The following is a 19,581-nucleotide window of genomic DNA, read 5'->3' as shown; positions in this document are numbered from 1 at the left end:
GTGTGTGTGTGTGTGTGTGTGTGTGTGTGTGTGTGTGTGTGTGTGTGTAATAATAATAATAAACGGTTTATTGAAAAAGTTTGCAGCCCGAAGGCTGAAAATATACATTGGACACAAATGACTTAATACATAAATTTGTGGTTTAACAAAAGCCTTCATAAGAGAAAGGTGAAGGAACATACAGTGAACATACAGATTAATGTTTACACACGTAGATCATGTGAGCTGAGGTGTTGAACAGTAGACACGTAGTGTAGTAACTCCCTCACACGTTATAAGGAGCATCACGTGGAGTACTAGAGTCGGTGCAGCGAAGAATGACGAAAATGATTCCGGGACTTAGAAAACTTCCACATCAGTATAAATTAAAGAAACTAAACTTGTATTCCCTAGAAAGACGAAGAGTGCGGGGAGATATGATAGAAGTATTTAAGTGGGTGAAAAGAATCAATAAAGGGGATATAGATAAAGTTCTTATAATATCCGAGCAGGATAGGACTCGGAGCAACGGATTTAAGTTGGATAAGTTTAGGTTTAGGAGGGAGATAGGAAGAAACTGGTTCACAAATAGGGTGGTGGACGAGTGGAACAAGCTTAGCAACTTTGTAGTAAGTGCTGGAACTCTGGAAAGTTATAAAAGGAGGCTAGATAGATTCATGGATGATAGAGAGTGGTAGTAACTCTCGACAGGAGCTGCCATGCACCGGCCTATTGCAGACTCCTTATTTTCTTATGTTCTTATGTTCCCTCACAGGTGGTGTTATGAGGGGCTTGACGTGGTGCAGTAATTCCCGCACAGATGGTGTATGAAGGGCCTGCTGTGGTGTAGTAATTCCCTCACAGATGGTGGTATGAGGAATTTCACATGATGCTGTAGCAACTCATTCACTACGTGGTGTCGTAGCATCATGGGGACACCACGTGGTCTGAGGTGTGGTCCCAGGCCTCTCTATCATGGAGTCTCAGGGGAATTATCACTGGGTACCTGGGACCTTACTGTGTGAAGGTTAGCTTGGGTAAGACTCAACTGCCGAGTTGTTTTTCACTGACTTAAGCACTGTTCAACACTGATTCCATTCCTTTCCCAAATGAAATAGTAACTTCTAGCGAGAACTTGTTGATATTCCGGTGGAGGAGGGTTCAGGGGAGGGAGTTGGTGTGGGCCAACATAACAGTTGACGTGGCTGCTGGTGAGCAGCGCCAGGTGCGTCTGACCCGTCGGTGGTGTGTGTGTGTGTGTGTGTGTGTCTACTCCGTACATTGTTTATATTCCAACAGTCTCTATGTGTATGGTGAACCAATGTGAATTTATATGACAATTTTGCTGAAATATAATATCAATATCTATCTAGCTGAGGGTTGTTGACCACGGCCCTCTGAAGTGGTAATTATGATATCAATGACGACTTAAGAGAAATTTCTGCTCGCTGGAATATGTCGACGACTCCACCATTGGGATCAGTGTCAACAACTCTGCTCCCGACTATACCGCCATTCAGGATTTATTGAACAGTCTCCAAAACTGGGCCACCAACAACCACGTCACCATCAACCATACCAAGACCATGGTTATGCACATCAACCTCTCCTCCGACGTTGTCCCACCTCCTTCCATTACTTTGGGCCCCAACACACTCCAGGTTGTAGACTCCACTAAGCTCCTCGGCGTCACTATAGATAACAAACTAAATTGGAAACCAAACGTCAATACAGTTGTCAAATCCTCCAGTTTCCGTCTCCACCTCCTCCGTTGACTCAAGTCCCTCGGAGTTCCTGCACCCGAGCTCCTCAGTGTTTTCTCAACACTCATACTTCCCAAGCTCACCTATGCCTCCCCTGCCTCTGGTCTTCTTCCCTAAATGTCACACAACGTAAACACCTAGAAAAAGTGCAGAAGAGGGCATGCAAGATTATTCTCTCCCCTTCCTACTTCACATATCAAGAAGCGCTCAACACACTGACCCTCTCAGCTCTCACTGACCATTACCACGACCTCATCTGCAAATTTGGTGAGAAGCTTCTGCACCATCCTCGACACCGGCTCCTACTACCACCTGAGATCCCTAGCCCGAGAATTGCTGTTCGACGCCACAACCGCATCCAGCCCACACAAGCACGAACTGATCACTATAAGAACAGCCCAGTCCCAACCATTGTAAAAATTATCAATAACTTGTAATCAACCAGTGTATTCACTCCCAGTAAACACTACTCCTTGCACTGTCGCTATGTTGAAATGCCCTGTAGTATGACCTTCTCCCCACCAATTATGTAACTGTATATTTACAGCTTTCCGGCTATCATGCTCTTTCAATAAACCGTTAATTATTATTATTACCACACACACACACACACACACACACACACACACACACACACACACACACTGTACATACATCCATAAGGGCAATGTAGTTACTGACAAATCATGACAAATTGATAAAGTGCTAATGATAAGGAACACGATCTATAGTGTGGAGGTGATGGTAGTGCTGTGTGTGTTACTGTAGGTCAGGTTAGGTCATATCAGGTCAGGTCAGATTAGGTTACATCTATGACAACACCCCGTCACAGGCAAGTGACCAAACTGGTTTTATGGCTTTACCTATGTATAGTAACGGACAATATTCATCCATCATGTCAGCATAAACTTGTGGTGATGTCAGACTCGTACTGATGTATTACACTGAATAACTTATCGATGGTACTACAAATATGGCCGTCATGTTTACATCTCTCTCTATACTAAGTATGTGATAAGTTGTCTGATGAGTCCCTTGTTTTACTAGTCTGTGATTGGTTGGTGTGTCAACAGTCCCTGGAGGAGGTGTATGAGATAAACCAATCAAAGTGGAGTATACACAAGAGGCTCTCAGAGGTGCATCAATCACAGACTCACTGATCTAAACAAATATTTAAAAAAAAAAAAGGAAATTTGGTTTAAAAATTTATTGTATGAAAAAAATACGAAGTCAAATCCCGACTTTTGTTTACGTCTTAAATAACAAACAACAGTGGAGTATGTTTTGCTTGTAAAACTGAGAGGGGAGGGAAGGGGTGAGGCTGGTGGTGAGTGAGGTGGTGCTGGGAGGGAGTGGTGGGAGGTGAGGTGTTGGTGGGAGGTGGTGGTGGTGGGAGTGTGGTGGTGGGAGGTGGTGGTGGTGGTGGTGGGGAGGGTGGTGGTGGTGGCGGTGGTGGAGGGTGGTGGTGGTGGCGGTGGGGAGGGTGGTGGTGGTGGTGGTGGTGGGGGTGGTGGTGGGGAGCAGTGGTGGAGGTGGTGGTGGGGGTGGTGGGGTGGTGGTGGTGGTGGTGGTGGTGGGGTGGTGGTGGTGGTGAGGTGGTGGTGGGATTGGTGGTGGTGGGAGGGTGGTGGTGGGAGTGGGAGGGTGGTGGTGGTGGTGGTGGTGGGTGGTGGTGGTGGTGGTGGTGGTGGGGTGGTGGTGGTGGTGGTGTTGGTTGTGGTGGGGTGGTGGTGGAGATTGGTGGTGGTGGTGGGGAGGTGGTTGGTGGTGGGGGGTGGTTGGTGGTGGGGTGGTGTGGTGGTTGGGGGGTGGTGGGGTGGTGCAATTGGTGGTGGTGGGGTTGGTTGTGGTGGGGGTGGTGGTGGGGTGGTGGTGGCAGGTGGTGGTGGTGGTGGGGGCTGGTGGTGGTGGGGTTGGTGGTGGTGCTGGGGGGTGGTGGTGGGGGTGGTGGGGTGGGGGTGGTGGTGGGGGGTGGTGGTGGGGTGGGTTGGTGGTTGGGTTGGGGGTGGTGGTTGGGGTGGTGGAGGGTGGTGGGGCTGGTGGTGGTGGTCTGTCTGTCTGTCTGTCTGTCTATCTCTTTCGATGTAGCCCCCTGTCAATTTCTCTTTCAGTAGGCGTTAATAAACTCACACTCACACATGTCCACTCACATGTGTACAATATATTACACGGTCTATACACGACCTTTCTAATATTTACACAGGTCAATGTATTATGTAGTCTGTACGCAACACTCTCTCTCTGCCTCTCTCTGGTACTTGTCTGAGCATTCACCACAGACAGACAGAGAGAGAGAGAGAGGCTAAAATAATGGAAGAACGAGACTGAAATAAGAGGAAAATGAGAGAGAGAGAGAGAGAGCAGTGTAGGTGTGGGAGGTTACACAGTATAGATCACCTGTCGCCGCCAGTACAACAGGTGATCGTGTAAACAGCTGGCAACCTAACCCTAGATAAGGGGTTGACGCGAAGGACAGGTGTTCAGGAAGTAGAATCACTGATTGACTCCTTTTGACAAGTAGCTAATGAGAATCAGGTCACGTTACTCAGTTGATTTACGCAGTGTGTGTGTGTGTGTGTGTGTGTCTGTAAGTCAGCCATAATCCACATATCACCTCTCCCAGCGCACCTGCCTCACCAGACTGTGTAATGAAAAACACTTCTGTATACTGAGAGAGAGAGAGAGAACACACACACACACACACACACACACACACACACACACACACACACACACACACACACACACACACACACACACACACACACACACACACACACACACACACACACACACACACACACACACACACACACACACACACACACACACACACACACACACACACACACACATAGTTATTGGATAAGTTTAAATTTGGAGAATAGGAAAAACTGGTTCTACATGGGTGGTGGACAGGTGAACAAACATGGCAGTGCTGGAACGCTGGAAAGTTTTAAAAGGAGGCTAGATAGATTCATGGATGATAGAGAGTGGTAGTAACTCTCGACAGGAGCTGCCATGCACAGGCCAACCGGCCTATTGCAGACTCCTTATTTTCTTATGTTCCTATGTACATCCTTGACCACCGTAGGGTCAAGACCTATCAGGCGCTGCTCCCGCTACACAGCTGCCCCCCCTTGGCCAACGTCGGCCCATTCCCCTAGTCCCTCTCCCCGACCCATCCTCACCACTGGGATATCTACATAATCAAAAGTGAAAATTTCGTTTCGTAAAGAATTGGGATCAGTGTTGAACAGTGATGAACAGTGATGAAAAGTGTTTAAGCCAGTGAATTCAGCACTAGACAGTACCAGTGAGAGCCGCGACCCACCACCGAGATAAACACCCCTGGGAACTAACCAAGAGAGAGAGAGTGAGAGAAAGGAGGAGGAAGGGAGAGGGGGGGGGTGAGAGAAAGAAATACATAGAGGGGAAGGAGGAAGGGAGGGAGTGACAGAGAGAGAGGTAAGGATGAAGCAAGGAGTGAGGGAGGCGATGAAAGAGGAAGAGGAAGGAGGGAGAGGTGAAGGAAAAGAGAAGGTAGTGAAGGAGGAAGAGGAGGAGGAAGACAGAGGAATAAAAGGAGGAGGAAGACAGAGGAAGAGAAGAAGGAGGAGGAGGCGACAAGAGAGGTTTTGGTTATCAAACTGGTCAAGGTCAACTGATGGGATATCTCTCTCTCTCTCTCTCTCTCTCCATCGTGTGTGTGTGTGATATTAAGGACACGATTCAGCCTTCCTTCTCTCTATTAAAAAAATAAAGAAAGTTAGAGAAAAAGTGAGATAGTCCAACATGTGGGATGGCAGGAAGGACAAACCCACACGAAAATATGCATATAATAATATAGTGGTTAAGTTTATGCCACCACCCCTCCTACCACCATCACCTTCCCACTACCCAAGGTCAAAACTGCACCTACCATCCAGCGTGGACTAAAAAGCGAGGGTATCAAGAACCTGCCCTAGCTGACTCCCTTCCTTTAGAGAGAGAGAGAGAGAGAGAGAGAGAGAGAGAGAGAGAGAGAGAGAGAGAGAGAGAGAGGAGGGGGGGGTAAGACGATTATGATTACATGTAGATAAGATCATACCTGTGTCTCCCTCTCTTCTCTCTCCCTACTTTCCACCCCTCATTTCTTTCTCCTTCTTCCCTCCTTCATTCTCTCAACCTCCCCCCTACTTCCCTCCAGCCTACCTCTCCACCACCCCCTCCCCCACCCCACTACCTGATCACCTTGCAATAAGAAAAACATAAAGGGTTTCTACACTTGCCTTGCGGAACCCCAGCAGGAAGTATGTGTGTAGGAAGAGCAGTCGTAGAGTACACATTCTTTCTTGGGTGTTAGCTGTTAGCGGAATGGGGTTGTGTGGGTGTTAGGGAAGATGTACTATAGTGTGTTTACTAGGTTTGAAATGTACATCAGCTGGTTCTTGATGTACAGTACAGTAAAGCACACATTATCTATATAGTTGGTTGAGATGGTCGTGGTAAAGTTCACATTATGAGATTTACAATTGATATTTCACCATTCGTAATACACACACACACACGCTCACTTATATTACCTGTGGTCCAGACGTTACCCGAGGCTGTGTATTATGTAAATTAAGCATAATGACTCAATAAAAAAAGGAACAGTAATTGTGAATAATCTGTGTGTGTGTGTGTGTGTGTGTGTGTGTGTGTGTGTATGTGTGTGTGTGTGTGTGCCCGCGCGCCTTTACCCCCAATAACTATAATCTATAGAGTTATATCGCCTATAATGAAAAGATATTTTTCTTCCTCTAAATGGTTATGTACGATATAATTGACCTTATTCTCACACGCACGCACGCACGCACACACACACACACACACCACAACCGCATCCAGCCCATGCACGAACTGATCGCTATAAGAACAGCCCAGTCCCAACCATTGTAAAAATTATCAATAACATGTAATAAATCAGTGTATTCACTCCCAGTAAACACTGCTCCTTACACTGTCACTATGTTGAAATGAACTGTAGTTTGAGCTGATCCCCATCTAAGTTATTATATGTCTTATTTGTGTCACTTATGTTACTTGTATATTATTTGTAATTCGTAACCCATTCCCCAAATATGTAACTGTATATTTTCAGCCTTCTGGCTGCAAGCTCTTCAATAAACCGTTATTATTATTATTATTATTATTATTACACACACACACACACACACACACACACACACACACACACACTTCTAATCCATCTTTACAAACACGATAAAAATACAAAAATACCGTAAAACTAAAAAAAAAAAATAAGCATTAAAACCCCGACAAAATCTGACTAGTCTTCCGCGAGTCAAAATTGTCCACCAGGAGGAACGCAACATTGTGGTCAGCTCACAACCAGACCACGAAGCTCACCCTAAAGGTACGGAGATAAATTTTTTTTTACGAGTGAAAGTAATGTTTGTATGATATGTAAAAGTTTAATATTACGTGAAACTAGGAAAATATATTGTTATTAGGGCTTGTGGGTAATTTTTGGTCAATGTTGAAGTGTTTTATTGTGAGGTGACTGAGTTTAAACTGAGATTAATAGTGAGTTTATTTCATTGTTCTCTAGGTAGTGGTGGTGGTGGTGGTGATGACAGAGAGAGAGAGAGAGAGAGAGAGAGAGAGAGAGAGAGAGAGACAGAGAGAGATAAACTAAATACCAGCTAAAATAATGAAAACATCTGGGTCTCTCTTGACTGGGAAACAACTTACAACAGTACAGACAAAGACCGGGCGGGTCCTGAGCTCTGTTAACGTTTTTATAAGAGTAATCGTGATCCGGATTCATAATAAGGTGTGAAGACGCTTTCCAAATATGTCAGTGAAGGACAGAGCAGAACATAACGGGGAACTTGTCCTCACTAAACCAAAACTCACCCACGACATTTGGGGTGAAAAATGACCCTCCAGAACTGTGTACTGGGAAACATAGCGTTAGTGAGTGAGTGAGTTAGTGAGTGAGTGAGTGAGTGAGTGAGTGAGTGAGTGAGTTAGTTAGTATGTGGCGTTGTAGTGGATAACTCTGTACAGTACACGCCACCTCTGCCGTAGGGTTAGCCACCGTCCGCTACAGTACACCTCAGAGCTCACACCGTGTACCATCATGACACGTAGAAACAGTCAATGACACACAGGTACACTTAATGACTATGGTTCAGGTTGGGAGGTTTACTGAAACCCTGTTGCACCATGACGGGCAGGTCTTAAGGCTTACTATAACTAAATAACGAATGTTTATCACCTGAAGGTTAGACACCCTATTATACCTTATGATTAAACACTTCAACACTACCTGGGGGTTAGGTTAGGTTAGAGAGAGAGAGAGAGAGAGAGAGAGAGAGAGAGAGAGAATGTAAACCAAACTATTGCTGCTGTTGCAAATATTTTCGGGAACAATTTGTAATGTAGGTCAGAGTTTCACCAAATAACTACCATCTGTTCCAACTACCAGCGGCTTCCATTATCTACAACACCAAGAATAGTATTATTATTATTATTATTATTATTATTATTATCATTATTATTATTATTATTATTAGTAGTAGTAGTAGTAGTAGTAGTAGACGCTGGACACTTTGGTGGTCAGTAGCAGCTGTGAGCCACACTAGACCATATCCTGCACACCAAATAGCCTCACCTAGCCTACGTAATTAACCAGGAAATAGTAGTTGGACCGTACTAGCAAATTGTGGTGTGTCATGAGGCTGTTGTGGTAGTAGTGGTGGTGGTAATGGGTAGTAGTAGTGGTGGTAATGGGTAGTAGTGGTGGTAGTAGTAGTGGTGGTGGTAATGGTAGTAGTCGTGGTAGATCAATCATAGCCAAATTATTATATTTTATAAATAAATTAACCAACTGATTTTAACGAGAGAGAGAGAGAGAGAGAGAGAGAGAGTCACCTTTGACCTGATCAAGTTTTTCTTCCGATTTATTTATTACCAGTTAGTCTCTCTCTCTCTCTCAAACGATGATGAAGCAGAAGAAAATAATAATAAGAACACGAACAAGAACACGAACAAGAACTCAAGCACAATCACCACACAATACGTCACACATAATATTGGCATGACTCGCACACCTATTGACATGACTCAGTACAGGTAAATCACTAGTACAGGTAAGAACACGTTACTAGTACAGGTAAGAGGCTGTTACGACTGTGGCGGAAGTGACAGTCAAAAATTGCAAAAGAAAATAAAAAAATGTGAAAAAAATTAAATTCGATCATAAAAACCAAATGGTAAAGTGATTTTGTAGACGATTATTGTGGTGAAGTTAATGGGTTAATGAGGGGAGGGTGAGGGGCGGGGTGAGAATGATGGGAGGTAGGGAGGGTGAGGAGGATGAGGGAGGATGATGGGGAGTGTAGGAGGGTGGGGAGGGGAGGGTGAGGGAGAATGATGGGAGTGTAGGGGAGGGGTGAGGGAGGGGAGGGGAGAATGATGGGGAGTGTGTAGGAGGGTGAGGGAGATGAGGGAGGATGATGGAGAGTGTAGGAGGGTGAGGGAGGGTGAGGGAGGATGAGGAAGGGTGAAGGAGAGTGAAGAAGAGGTGAGGAAGGGTGAGGGTGAAGGTCTTCAAGCTCTCGTTTCTATACAGGGGATGCGGGTGCCAACTGAGAAGGAAGTGTTTTGTTAGTCTCTTCTCTCTCAATCGTCAATTGCTGTACCACACACACACACACACACACACACACACACACACACACACACACACACACACACTACCACCACTCCATCCACCCCCACTCACCTCATCTACCCCCACCCAATTCTAATACAGTTCTTCATTAAAACCACTCCTATTCCAAACCTCTCGACCACCGACACACACCCGAAAAAAAAAAACCCCATCGCTTTCCTTCAGCCAATCACAAGCCACATATAGTTCAACAACCTCTACACCATCAGCCAATCAGAGAGCGATATCCCACCGCCCTACCTGTACAGACAAGGTTAAGTGGTGAAGGAAACGAGGAAGAAATGCCACTTAGTTTCTTGTGTGTTAACCTGGTGTACGGAAGGTGGTTTACTCTCCTGGTTCAGTCTTCAAAAAATCGTAAGTTTTTTTTTTTTTTTCTCGTAAGTTTTAAGACAGAGTCAGTGGTGGAGTCTTATGAGGTCCTAAGTTGAGTAGAGATCTTAACTGGTGATGGGAGGGAGGGGTGGAGGGGATGTGGGAGGGGAGGGGTGGGAGGGAGGGATGGGAGGGAAGGAGGAGGGATGTGGGAGGAGGGATGAGGGGAGGGGGGAGGGAGGGGGGAGGAAGGGATGTGGGAGGGAAGTGGAGGGAGGGATGTGGGAGGGAGGGAAGTGGAGGGAGGGATGTGGGAGGGGATGTGGGAGGGAGGGATGAGGAAGGGATGTGGGGAGGGAGGGATGTGGGGAGGGGAGGGATGTGGGAGGGAGGTTGGGGAGGGAGGGGATGTGGGAGGTAGGGAAAGTGGAGGGAGGGGATGTGGGAGGGAGGGAAGTGGGAGGGAGGGATGTGGAGGGAGGGATGTGGAGGGGAGTGGAGGAGTGGAGGAGGGATGGGGAAGTGGAGGGAGGGAAGTAGAGGAGGAGGAAGGAAGCATATGATGTGACTAAAACATACATACATACATGAAAAACCTTCCAATAATGGCTCCCAAACTACACAGAGACTCTACCTTAATTAGATACACTTAACAGCAGCTGGTGGAGAACAAAATAACATATAACATTTGTTCATTAAAAATAACACTTACTGTACTGGTGATATTTAAGTATAAGTAGAAATTTAAGTAGATGAAGAACACACACACACACACACACACACACACACACACACACACACACACACACACACACACACATACAAGGGACTGTTTTTTCTTGCATACCTTCCCGTTCGACAGGTAATCAAATCCCTACAGAAGCAAATACGGTCGCAACTGTTTAATAGCGCCTGTTAAATCAACCCCTACCATTATTAGCCTAACCCAACCACAACTTCAGGTAAAATAAACTAGGGCGTCTAATCTTCAGGTGATCCACGATATATAACACGAAAGTGTTTTACTACATTAGTGGTTTGAGGAACAGACACAACACCGAATGAAGTGAGGCAACAGGTGTGTATTACAGGGTACAATTAAGCTCCAAGGCAAGGTGTGACGTACTTGAAAATTGGAATGTTAAAAAATTTCTTCCTTTCTAGATACACCAATCTCTCACCCCCTTTTCCGCCTCTCTCTCTCTCTCTCTCTCTCGTAGCATAATGATATTCACAATTTTGAAAGTAAACAGATTTCACCCACGTTTTCAACTTAATCGTTTGTGTGTGTGCGTGTGTGTCACCTGTCGAGACTAATTATTCACACCTGCTTTAGCTAATCTATACCACCCTACTGTTTTATTATAATAATAACAATAATAATAACATACAAGGCTGGCATGAGTCATCCAGAAGTCTTTTAAAAGCACAATAACATTTCTTTCTTAAAATGCAGGAAACAATTATGAGACATCACCTCTCTTAAATACTACCTTGGTTGGCAGTGGGAGAGAGAGGAGTCGTGTAGGGCAAGTATCTCTCACTGTGTGGTGTAGCTACAAGGTCACTCACTGCTGAGGAATCGATCGGTGTTGTGTTGTTGACCTTTTAGTTGTGCAAGTGTGTCTGTCTGTCAGCCTCTCTCTTCTATCACACATTCCTCTCTTATTTCATTACTCTTTCTCATTATTTTCTCTCATTCTTTTTCATTATCATCTCTCTCCCTCTCTCTCACACTCAGGACCCCACACCACCATGTTGGACCACCTCCCTGTACGCTGGTTATTGCCCACCGTCCTACCTCTCCTACGGGTCCTCCTGCTGGCGATCCTTCGAGGCGCTCACCAAGGATCCTATCCAGCTCCTACGACACTCCTACATCACTACGACTTCGTTATAGGTAAGGTTAATGGTTGGGATTGTGTTTGACTATGGTTACGACGACCTGTCTATGGTTACGACTCCTTTCACCTGTACGACTGCCATCACTTTTACGACCTGCCTACAACTACGACTCCTTTCACCTGTACGACCTGCCTACAACGACTGCCATCATCTCTACGACCTGCCTACAACGATTACGGAATCAAATGTCTATAAAAGAAGACTGTGTGTGTGTGTGTTGTGTGTGTGTGAGAGAAAAGCTTCTCATCTAAACTAATCGTCTCTTTACCTACCCCCCCCTACTTTCCATTGGATGAAAGTGGGTGGAGGAACTGCTGGTTGCGTTATGGCTGCACGACTATCGGAAGTACCTGAGTGGAAAGTACTTCTACTGGAAGCCGGAGGTGAACCACCCCCGGAAAGTATAGTACCGGGGTTGAGTCGGGTCTTCTACTTCCCCAGCGAAAGTACTTGGGACTACTTTCTCCATCCCCAACGACATGGTCTCAGAAATTACCGAAATAGGGTGAGTAATTGTGGTATTTGTGGTGGTGGTTAAAGTAGCGCCCTTAAGGACCCACAAAGACATTTAATTAACACAGGAAAAAAAAAACAAGTCCTTACCTGTGCCCCTTGTCACCCTTCCCGGCTACTTGTTATACCGTGTTATGGTCGCTTCACTATAGGTGGGTGAGGTGAGCCCGCTATCCCTTGTAGACTGACAACAGGTAGAAATATTCATATATATTTGTTCTTATTCTCAACTTACACACACACACACACACACACAACACGTCTTTACAGCACCACCCCCTCCTCTCTCTCTCTCTCTTAACAGTCACTCACCATTCACCAACCATCTCGATTCACCTTCCAATATTCGACGGAATGACGTTACCAATAGTCATTCAGTGTTGAAATGAGACAAATTGTTCTTCACCTTTCACTAGCCTACGTCACGGAGTTTACCTTTGACAATTAAGGTGATTATTTTACCTGTGATTGGATGGGGAACCTTGGTATCTTGTCTCGTTATGTGGTTAGGTTAGGCGTCACTGCTAAACTTTTCCTTCACACACACACCTCCCCCACACGCGACACCTCCCCGACACACACACACCTCCCCCCCACACACACACCTGAGTGAATAATTAACACCTTTACAATACGTGACAAAAAAACCTCAAAATCTACCTAAGTATCGGGTGTTCAGTCTCTTGTTTTCGGTCACTGCCCGAGCGATATAATGTGAGAAATGAGTGCAACTTTTTGGGTGAAATAAGTGAAAAGGAAAATACATAATACAAGCGGAAACCACACACCATAAAGTTACCTGGAAATACTGTGTTTGAATGATAGATAGATAGATAAATAGATAGATATAGATACTCGTAGATCTCTCAGTTTATCCCCCCCTTTCTCTCTCCCCCCCCCCTCCTTCTCTCACCCCTCACAGAGTAGTCCAGTCCCCCAGGGTCGTGTACTAGGAGGGTCGTCAGCGATCAACGGGATGCTCTACGTACGAGGCAACAGGCGGGATTACGACCACTGGGCTGCCTTAGGTAACAGAGGCTGGGATTATGACTCCGTCCTCCCCTACTTCAGGAAAGCGGAGGGATACAGAGGCCCCTTAAGTCCTTCTACAGGTGGGTACTGCTGCAGTGTGTCGTTGTTAGTAACGAAGTATATGAGTGAATAACGAAGTATATAAGTAAATAGCGAAGTATATAAGTAAATAACGAAGTGCAAGAGTAAATAACGGAGTGTCTGGTGTTGCAGAGAGTTACCATGGACGAGAAGGACCACTCCCAGTAACGCCAGACGAAGAGAATGACGGCTTCACCAGCGCTTTCCTCAAGGCTGGCGAGCAGTTGGGTTATTCAGTAATAGATCCGAGCGGTCCTGAGCAGATTGGTGAGTTAACTCTGTCTGTCTGTCTGTCTGTCTGTCTGTCATCACTACCAAGAGGTGACCCAAAAGGTGAGACTAGAGTCATTAACCTGTGTATGGAACACCTTGGGGTTACACCTGAGTTATTGTTTAGGTATTTTGGACTGTTTCAATATCTCTCGTTCTGTCTTTATCTTTCTTTATATTTCTCTCTCTAGATCGATTTTGCTTACTTTTTTCTCATTATTTCCCACTGTCTCTCTCTCTCTGTCTCTCCATCACTCCTCTCACCCCAAACACAAGTCCTTCCCTCCTCAAACTAAAATCCCTAAAGTTTAAGGTATATATTTTAGGGTTCGCCAAGACTGAGTACACCACGAGAGGCGGCGAGAGGTGGCATACAGCGCGGGCCTACCTCAACCCCGCCTCCAGACGCCACAATTTACATATTCTCACAGGCGCCACTGTCTTAAAGGTGGGTCTTAATGGTGTAATTTAACTTAACCTAGACTAAACTAATCCTAATTTAGACTAACCTAACATAGACTAAACTAATCCTAACCTAGACTAAACTAATCCTAATTTAACCTAACCTAACATAGACTAAACTAATCCTAACCTAGACTAAACTAACCCTAATTTAAGTTAACCTAACCTCGACCAAACTAATCCTAATTTATTTTAACCTAACCTAGACTAAACTAATCCTAACTTAATTTACCATAACCTAGACTAAACTAATGTAACCTAACTTAACATAGCCTAATCTAATCTAACATACAAACCAAAATTAACCTAACCTAACCTCACCTAATCTAACCTAACCTAACCAAACATGACCATTAACGTGTATATATTTTTTTTTTCTAAACATTATTTGTATATTTATCGATACGTATCAATTATCTATCTATCTAAGTAACCATCTATCTATTTCTCTACAGGTGATCTTCAACCAGGAGAAGAGAGCCGTAGGTGTAAAATACCTTTATAAGGGCGAGGTAATTAATAATGTAAATTAAATACCTGTAAATCATTCACCTTTTGTAAATTATGTAAATAACGTAACTAAATTACTTATATTATTTACATTAAGTTTTTTTATGTATTTAGAATGTGTTAATTGTAAACAAACTGTAAATAACGCATTGAATGAGTTGTGTATTTGTAAATAGTTGTAAATATACAGGAATAAGATAAGGTGTCCCATTTTAACTAAAGACAGGAATCAGCTGTGATGTCCAATTTTAATTAAGACAGGAATTAGTTAAGGTGTCCACTATTACCTGAACACAAGAATGCACTCTGATGTCCCATTTTTAACTGAAGACAGGAATGAATGTAGGTGTCCACTATCAACTAAACACGGGTCATGAGCTTTGATGTCCAATTTTTCGACAGGTGAGGAAGGTGTCCGTCAAAAGGGAGGTGGTGATGTCCGCAGGTGCTCTCGCTTCACCCAAGTTATTGATGTTGTCTGGAGTTGGACATCGAGACCATCTTAACAGCCATGGGGTATGTCCTAATGGGTGTCCAGTATCATGGGGTATGTCCTAATGGGTGTCCAGTATCATGGGGGTATGTCCTAATGGGTGTCCAGTATCATGGGGTATGTCCTAATGGGTGTCCAGTATCATGGGGTATGTCCTAATGGGTGTCCAGTATCATGGGGTATGTCCTAATGAGTGTCCAGTATCATGGGGTATGTCCTAAAGGGTGTCCAGTATCATGGGGTATGTCCTAAAGGGTGTCCAGTATCATGGGGTATGTCCAAATGGGTGTCCAGTATCATGGGGTATGTCCTAATGAGTGTCCAATATCATACGCATGTCTTCTTAACCCCAACTGACCCCTAAATGACTTCAAAATACCCCAAATAACATCAAATGACCTCACCTGACCTCCATACCCACAGGTGAAGGTTGTAGTTGACCTGCCCGGAGTTGGTCAGAACCTTCAGGACCACGTGTGTCTCTATGGGCTGACCTGGACGCTGCCCCCGGGGTCACCAACTGGGGTATTGAACGTCGCCAGTCCTAAGATGGTCAGCGACTACATCCACCACCGCACAGGTCAGGTCAAAGGTCGTATTAGGTTAGGGTCATAGCTCACAGTTATAGGTTAGGTTACAAAGTCATTATATATCCCTAAAGTATACTGAAGTAGATTATTATAGTATACCCTTGAAGTATACCCTTGAAATATACCCTTGAAATATACCCCCATCAAGACAGAGATCAATAAAAACATGACACTTGACCTCTACCCTTTCTCATCCTCCAGGGTCATACTCGACGCCTCTGAGTGACTTCGGGCACGCCTGGGCACTAGTAAACGGGGCAGGTCATGACCCCTATTGGCCAGATATTCAGTTGTTTATGGCATCGAATGGTTTGGCACAAGAGGGTATTTTAGCATCTGTGGCACTGGGATTAGACACCAAGGTAATGTACACTATTTTGGTTGCAATATATCAATTCATTTCTCTTTATGGTGTTGCAATTGCAGAAATGGTTGTAATCTCCTATTTCAGTTTGTGATACTGCAATTGCATTATGAATTAACTTGACCTCTCTTGCAATATGTTATTTCATCTACATTTGGCATATTGCAAAGTACTCGTCTGTGTACAAATAATTGCAATTTTACTTAATCTAGGTTTATCATATTGCAATTGCATCCTTCCTTGCAGAAATACTTGCAACACTACAGTTCACTCTTCGGCCGGCCGGGGATGACCATAATGCCTTACCTTACGCGACCTCTCAGCAGGGGGTCAATCACCTTGGCCTCCCGTGACCCCTTACAACCTATGATCATTGACCCCAATTACCTCAGTCACCCAGATGACGTCACTACCCTGGTTAACGGTGAGTCCTGACCTCCTTTACTTTCTGTTAACTTAATTTAACTTTATTTAGGTGATGTTAATTGTTATATTATTATTTTTAGGTGTCACTTGATTAAATACCTTGAACCTAACCTGACCTGACCTGTGCTAACCTGACCTGTCCTGTCCTAACCTGACCTGACCTGACCTGTCCTAACCTGACCTGTCCTGACCTTACGTGTCCTAACCTGACCTGACCTGTCCTAACCTGACCTAACCTGACCTGACCTGTCCTAACCTGATCTGACCTGTCCTAACCTGACCAAAACCTAACCTAACCTATCTTAATATGTGTACAGGTATAAAGTTGGCTGTCCAGTTAAGTAAGACACCTGCCATGGCCTCAACCCTCGGAGCTAAACTCTACGCCAAGGTGAGTAAAGGAGAAAATTACCGGACAAAATTATCAGACAAAATTAACGGACAATATTATCGGACAAAATTACCGGACAAAATTATCGGACAAATTAGGAGACCAATCATTGATCTCTTGATTTATCCTGTTAGCCAATAAGGGGACAAGTTACCTTCCCTCAGCCAATCAGGTGTGAGAAACTACTTAATTATTAGAATTGGTTGAAACTCTCTCTACCACAGCAGCTACGGTCCTCTCTCTACCACAGCAGCTAGGATAAGGTCCTCTCTCTACCACAGCAGCTAAGGTCCTCTCTCAACCACAGCAGCTAAGGTCCTCTCTCAACCACAGCAGCTAAGGTCCTCTCTCTACCACAGCCGCTGCAGGAGTGTGCCGGGAAGGTGTTCGGGTCTGACAAGTACTGGAGGTGTTACGTCCTCCACATGGCCACCACCTTTTACCACTTCGCCGGCACCTGTAGGATGGGCCCCGCCTCTGACCCTTACAGCGTGGTGGACGATGAGCTCAAGTGAGTACTGTACTGTCTCTGGGTCTGTCTCTGGGGGTGTTTCACTGCCTGTCTGTCTGTCTGTCTCTGGGGGTGTCTGTCTTTGGGTCTGTTTCACTGCCTGTCTGTCTGTCTCTGGGGGGGTCTGTCTCTGGGTCTGTCTCTGGGGGTGTTTCACTGCCTGTCTGTCTGTCTGTCTCTGGGGGTGTCTGTCTGTGGGTCTGTCTCTGGGGGTGTTTCACTGTCTGTCTGTCTGTCTCTGGGGGTGTCTGTCTGTGGGTCTGTCTCTGGGGTGTTTCTCTGTCTGTCTCTGGGTCTGTTTGTGTCTGTCTGTGGGTCTGTTGCTCTGTCTGTCTGTCCATCTCTCCCTTTTATATTATAGTTCATACATTCAAGGGAGTACACTCTACCTCTCACACACTCTACCTCTCACACACTCTACCTCTCACACACTCTACCTCTCACACACTCTACCTCTCACACACTCTACCTCTCACACACTCTACCTCTCACACACTCTACCTCTCACACTCTACCTCTCACACACTCTCTACTCTCTCACACTCTACCTCCACTCTCTCACACCTCTACCTCTCACACACTCTCTCACACACTCTACCTCTCACACTCCTACCTCTCACACACTCTACTCTCTACACACTCTACCTCCTCTCACACACTCTACCTCTCTACACCTCTCCACCACTCTACCTCTCACACACTCTACCTCTCACACACTCTACCTCTCACACACTCTACCTCTCACACAACTCTACCTCTCACACACTCTACCTCTCACACACTCTACCTCTCACACACTCTACCTCTCACACACTCTACCTCTCACACTCACCAGGTTACGTGGAGTAGCAGGTGTGAGAGTGGTGGACGCTTCAGTTATGCCAGTGGTGGTGTCTGGCAACCCCATGGCCGCCATTATTATGATAGCTGAACGTGCCGCTGACGTCATCAAACAGGACTGGACCTCTGCCAGATAAGGACGTCTCCTCTCTCTCTCCTCTGGCTGATGTGTAGAGAGTATAATAACAGTGTTAATTTATCACAAGTGCTATATTGATGATTTTTTAGTGTTTGGTTAGGTTAGATTTGGTTATGTTGCCTTAGGTTAATGTTAGCTTAGGTTAGTTTAGGTTAGTTAAGAGTAAATTTTATATATATTAATCTTGATATAAATTCCTATTAGTATGAACGTATAAAGAATATATTCATACAGTGTATAAATGTACATATATAAATAGTTTACAATGTATATAGTTTCCTTAGCTACCCCTGCAAGCTTGTGTATATAAATCATTCATAATGTATATATTTCTTAAACCTATATCTATCTGGACTATATCATACACATCAATGTATATACACTGTCTGCTCTCTTATCTATCGTAGTTTATAGAAGTTATATTATGCTGTATATATTCGTATTATTTTTATAAACACCTTTAGTGATATAACTCCCCTTCATTGTGTATATATATAAATTTCCATATACTTCCTGGATTCTAGAATATTTGTTATAATAAAAATTTATCTATACATTAGTTATATAAATTATTTTCATGAATTTGATACATAAATAACTAATATAAATTATCTATATATTATCTACATAATTTACTAATATAAATTAACTATATAAACACGAATGTTGTATATAAATTAAGTATATAAATTTGGCTGGAGTTTCACACTAATTAACAGGTAAGTTAAGTCCACACCTGAGTTGATTACCTTAATTATTATTGTCTTATTTAACCCTTTCTGTCCTTCAATGGTGAGAGGGAGAGGTAGGTATGTATGTATGTATGTATGTATGTATGTATGTATGTATGTATGTATGTATGTATGTATGTCCTTACACTCCTCAGCTGTCATACAAGTTTACCTCAAGTTCTTCACAGGTGAGTCACCAACAAGGTCAAGATTAGGTCACGCCCTCGACTACAAGGTCTTATGAGTCCTCCTTCATGATGTATGTATGTATGTATGCATGTATGTATGTATGTATGTATCAATAATCCTTGTATCAGAAATAAAAAAAATTTCTCAATAATTTGTGTTATATTTTTCCTCATATTATCGATAACATCCTCAAGAAATATTGATAAAGAAAATGTAGTGTGTTAAATGGACCTAAAATCCCTTAAAACAACTACGAAATCCTTAATCCTTACTACAACTAATACTACCAATGATAATAATAATAATAATAATAATTCAAGGGAAAACTTTACAACCAGTAACTTAAAGAAA

General features: G+C 44.1%; 1 protein-coding gene across 2 annotated transcripts; it reads left to right on the top strand.

The window, feature by feature from the left end:
* The first annotated feature begins 9,718 nt into the window (after positions 1–9,718).
* Positions 9,719–19,345, top strand: LOC121865995 (glucose dehydrogenase [FAD, quinone]-like). 2 transcript variants are annotated; one of them, XM_042365569.1, is made up of 14 exons: positions 9,719–9,825; positions 11,525–11,683; positions 11,988–12,193; positions 13,124–13,313; positions 13,447–13,581; positions 13,911–14,032; positions 14,502–14,558; positions 14,959–15,072; positions 15,473–15,629; positions 15,841–16,001; positions 16,250–16,427; positions 16,747–16,820; positions 17,180–17,331; positions 18,167–19,345. In XM_042365569.1, the coding sequence occupies exons 1-14, from the start codon at positions 9,750–9,752 to the stop codon at positions 18,306–18,308; spliced, it is 1,923 nt and encodes a 640-aa protein (XP_042221503.1). In that variant the 5' UTR covers positions 9,719–9,749; the 3' UTR covers positions 18,309–19,345. The 2 variants fall into 2 exon arrangements, with proteins under 2 accessions (XP_042221503.1, XP_042221504.1); XM_042365570.1 differs by having other exon boundaries at positions 19,230–19,336.
* The last annotated feature ends 236 nt before the right edge of the window (positions 19,346–19,581 follow it).

The sequence above is a fragment of the Homarus americanus genome, unplaced genomic scaffold (assembly GCF_018991925.1).
Source record: "Homarus americanus isolate GMGI-L3 unplaced genomic scaffold, GMGI_Hamer_2.0 scaffold37585, whole genome shotgun sequence".
Classification (NCBI taxonomy): Eukaryota; Metazoa; Arthropoda; class Malacostraca; order Decapoda; family Nephropidae; genus Homarus; species Homarus americanus.
This window is presented reverse-complemented; position numbering and strand designations above follow the sequence as displayed.

Coding starts and splice junctions, on each gene's coding strand:
- LOC121865995 (XM_042365569.1), top strand. CDS start 9,750: ATGCCACTTAGTTTCTTGTGTGTTAACCTGGTGTACGGAAGGTGGTTT. Junction 14,033..14,501: donor CAGGCGCCACTGTCTTAAAG/GTGGGTCTTAAT, acceptor ATTTCTCTACAG/GTGATCTTCAACCAGGAGAA. Junction 16,002..16,249: donor CACTGGGATTAGACACCAAG/GTAATGTACACT, acceptor CCTTCCTTGCAG/AAATACTTGCAACACTACAG.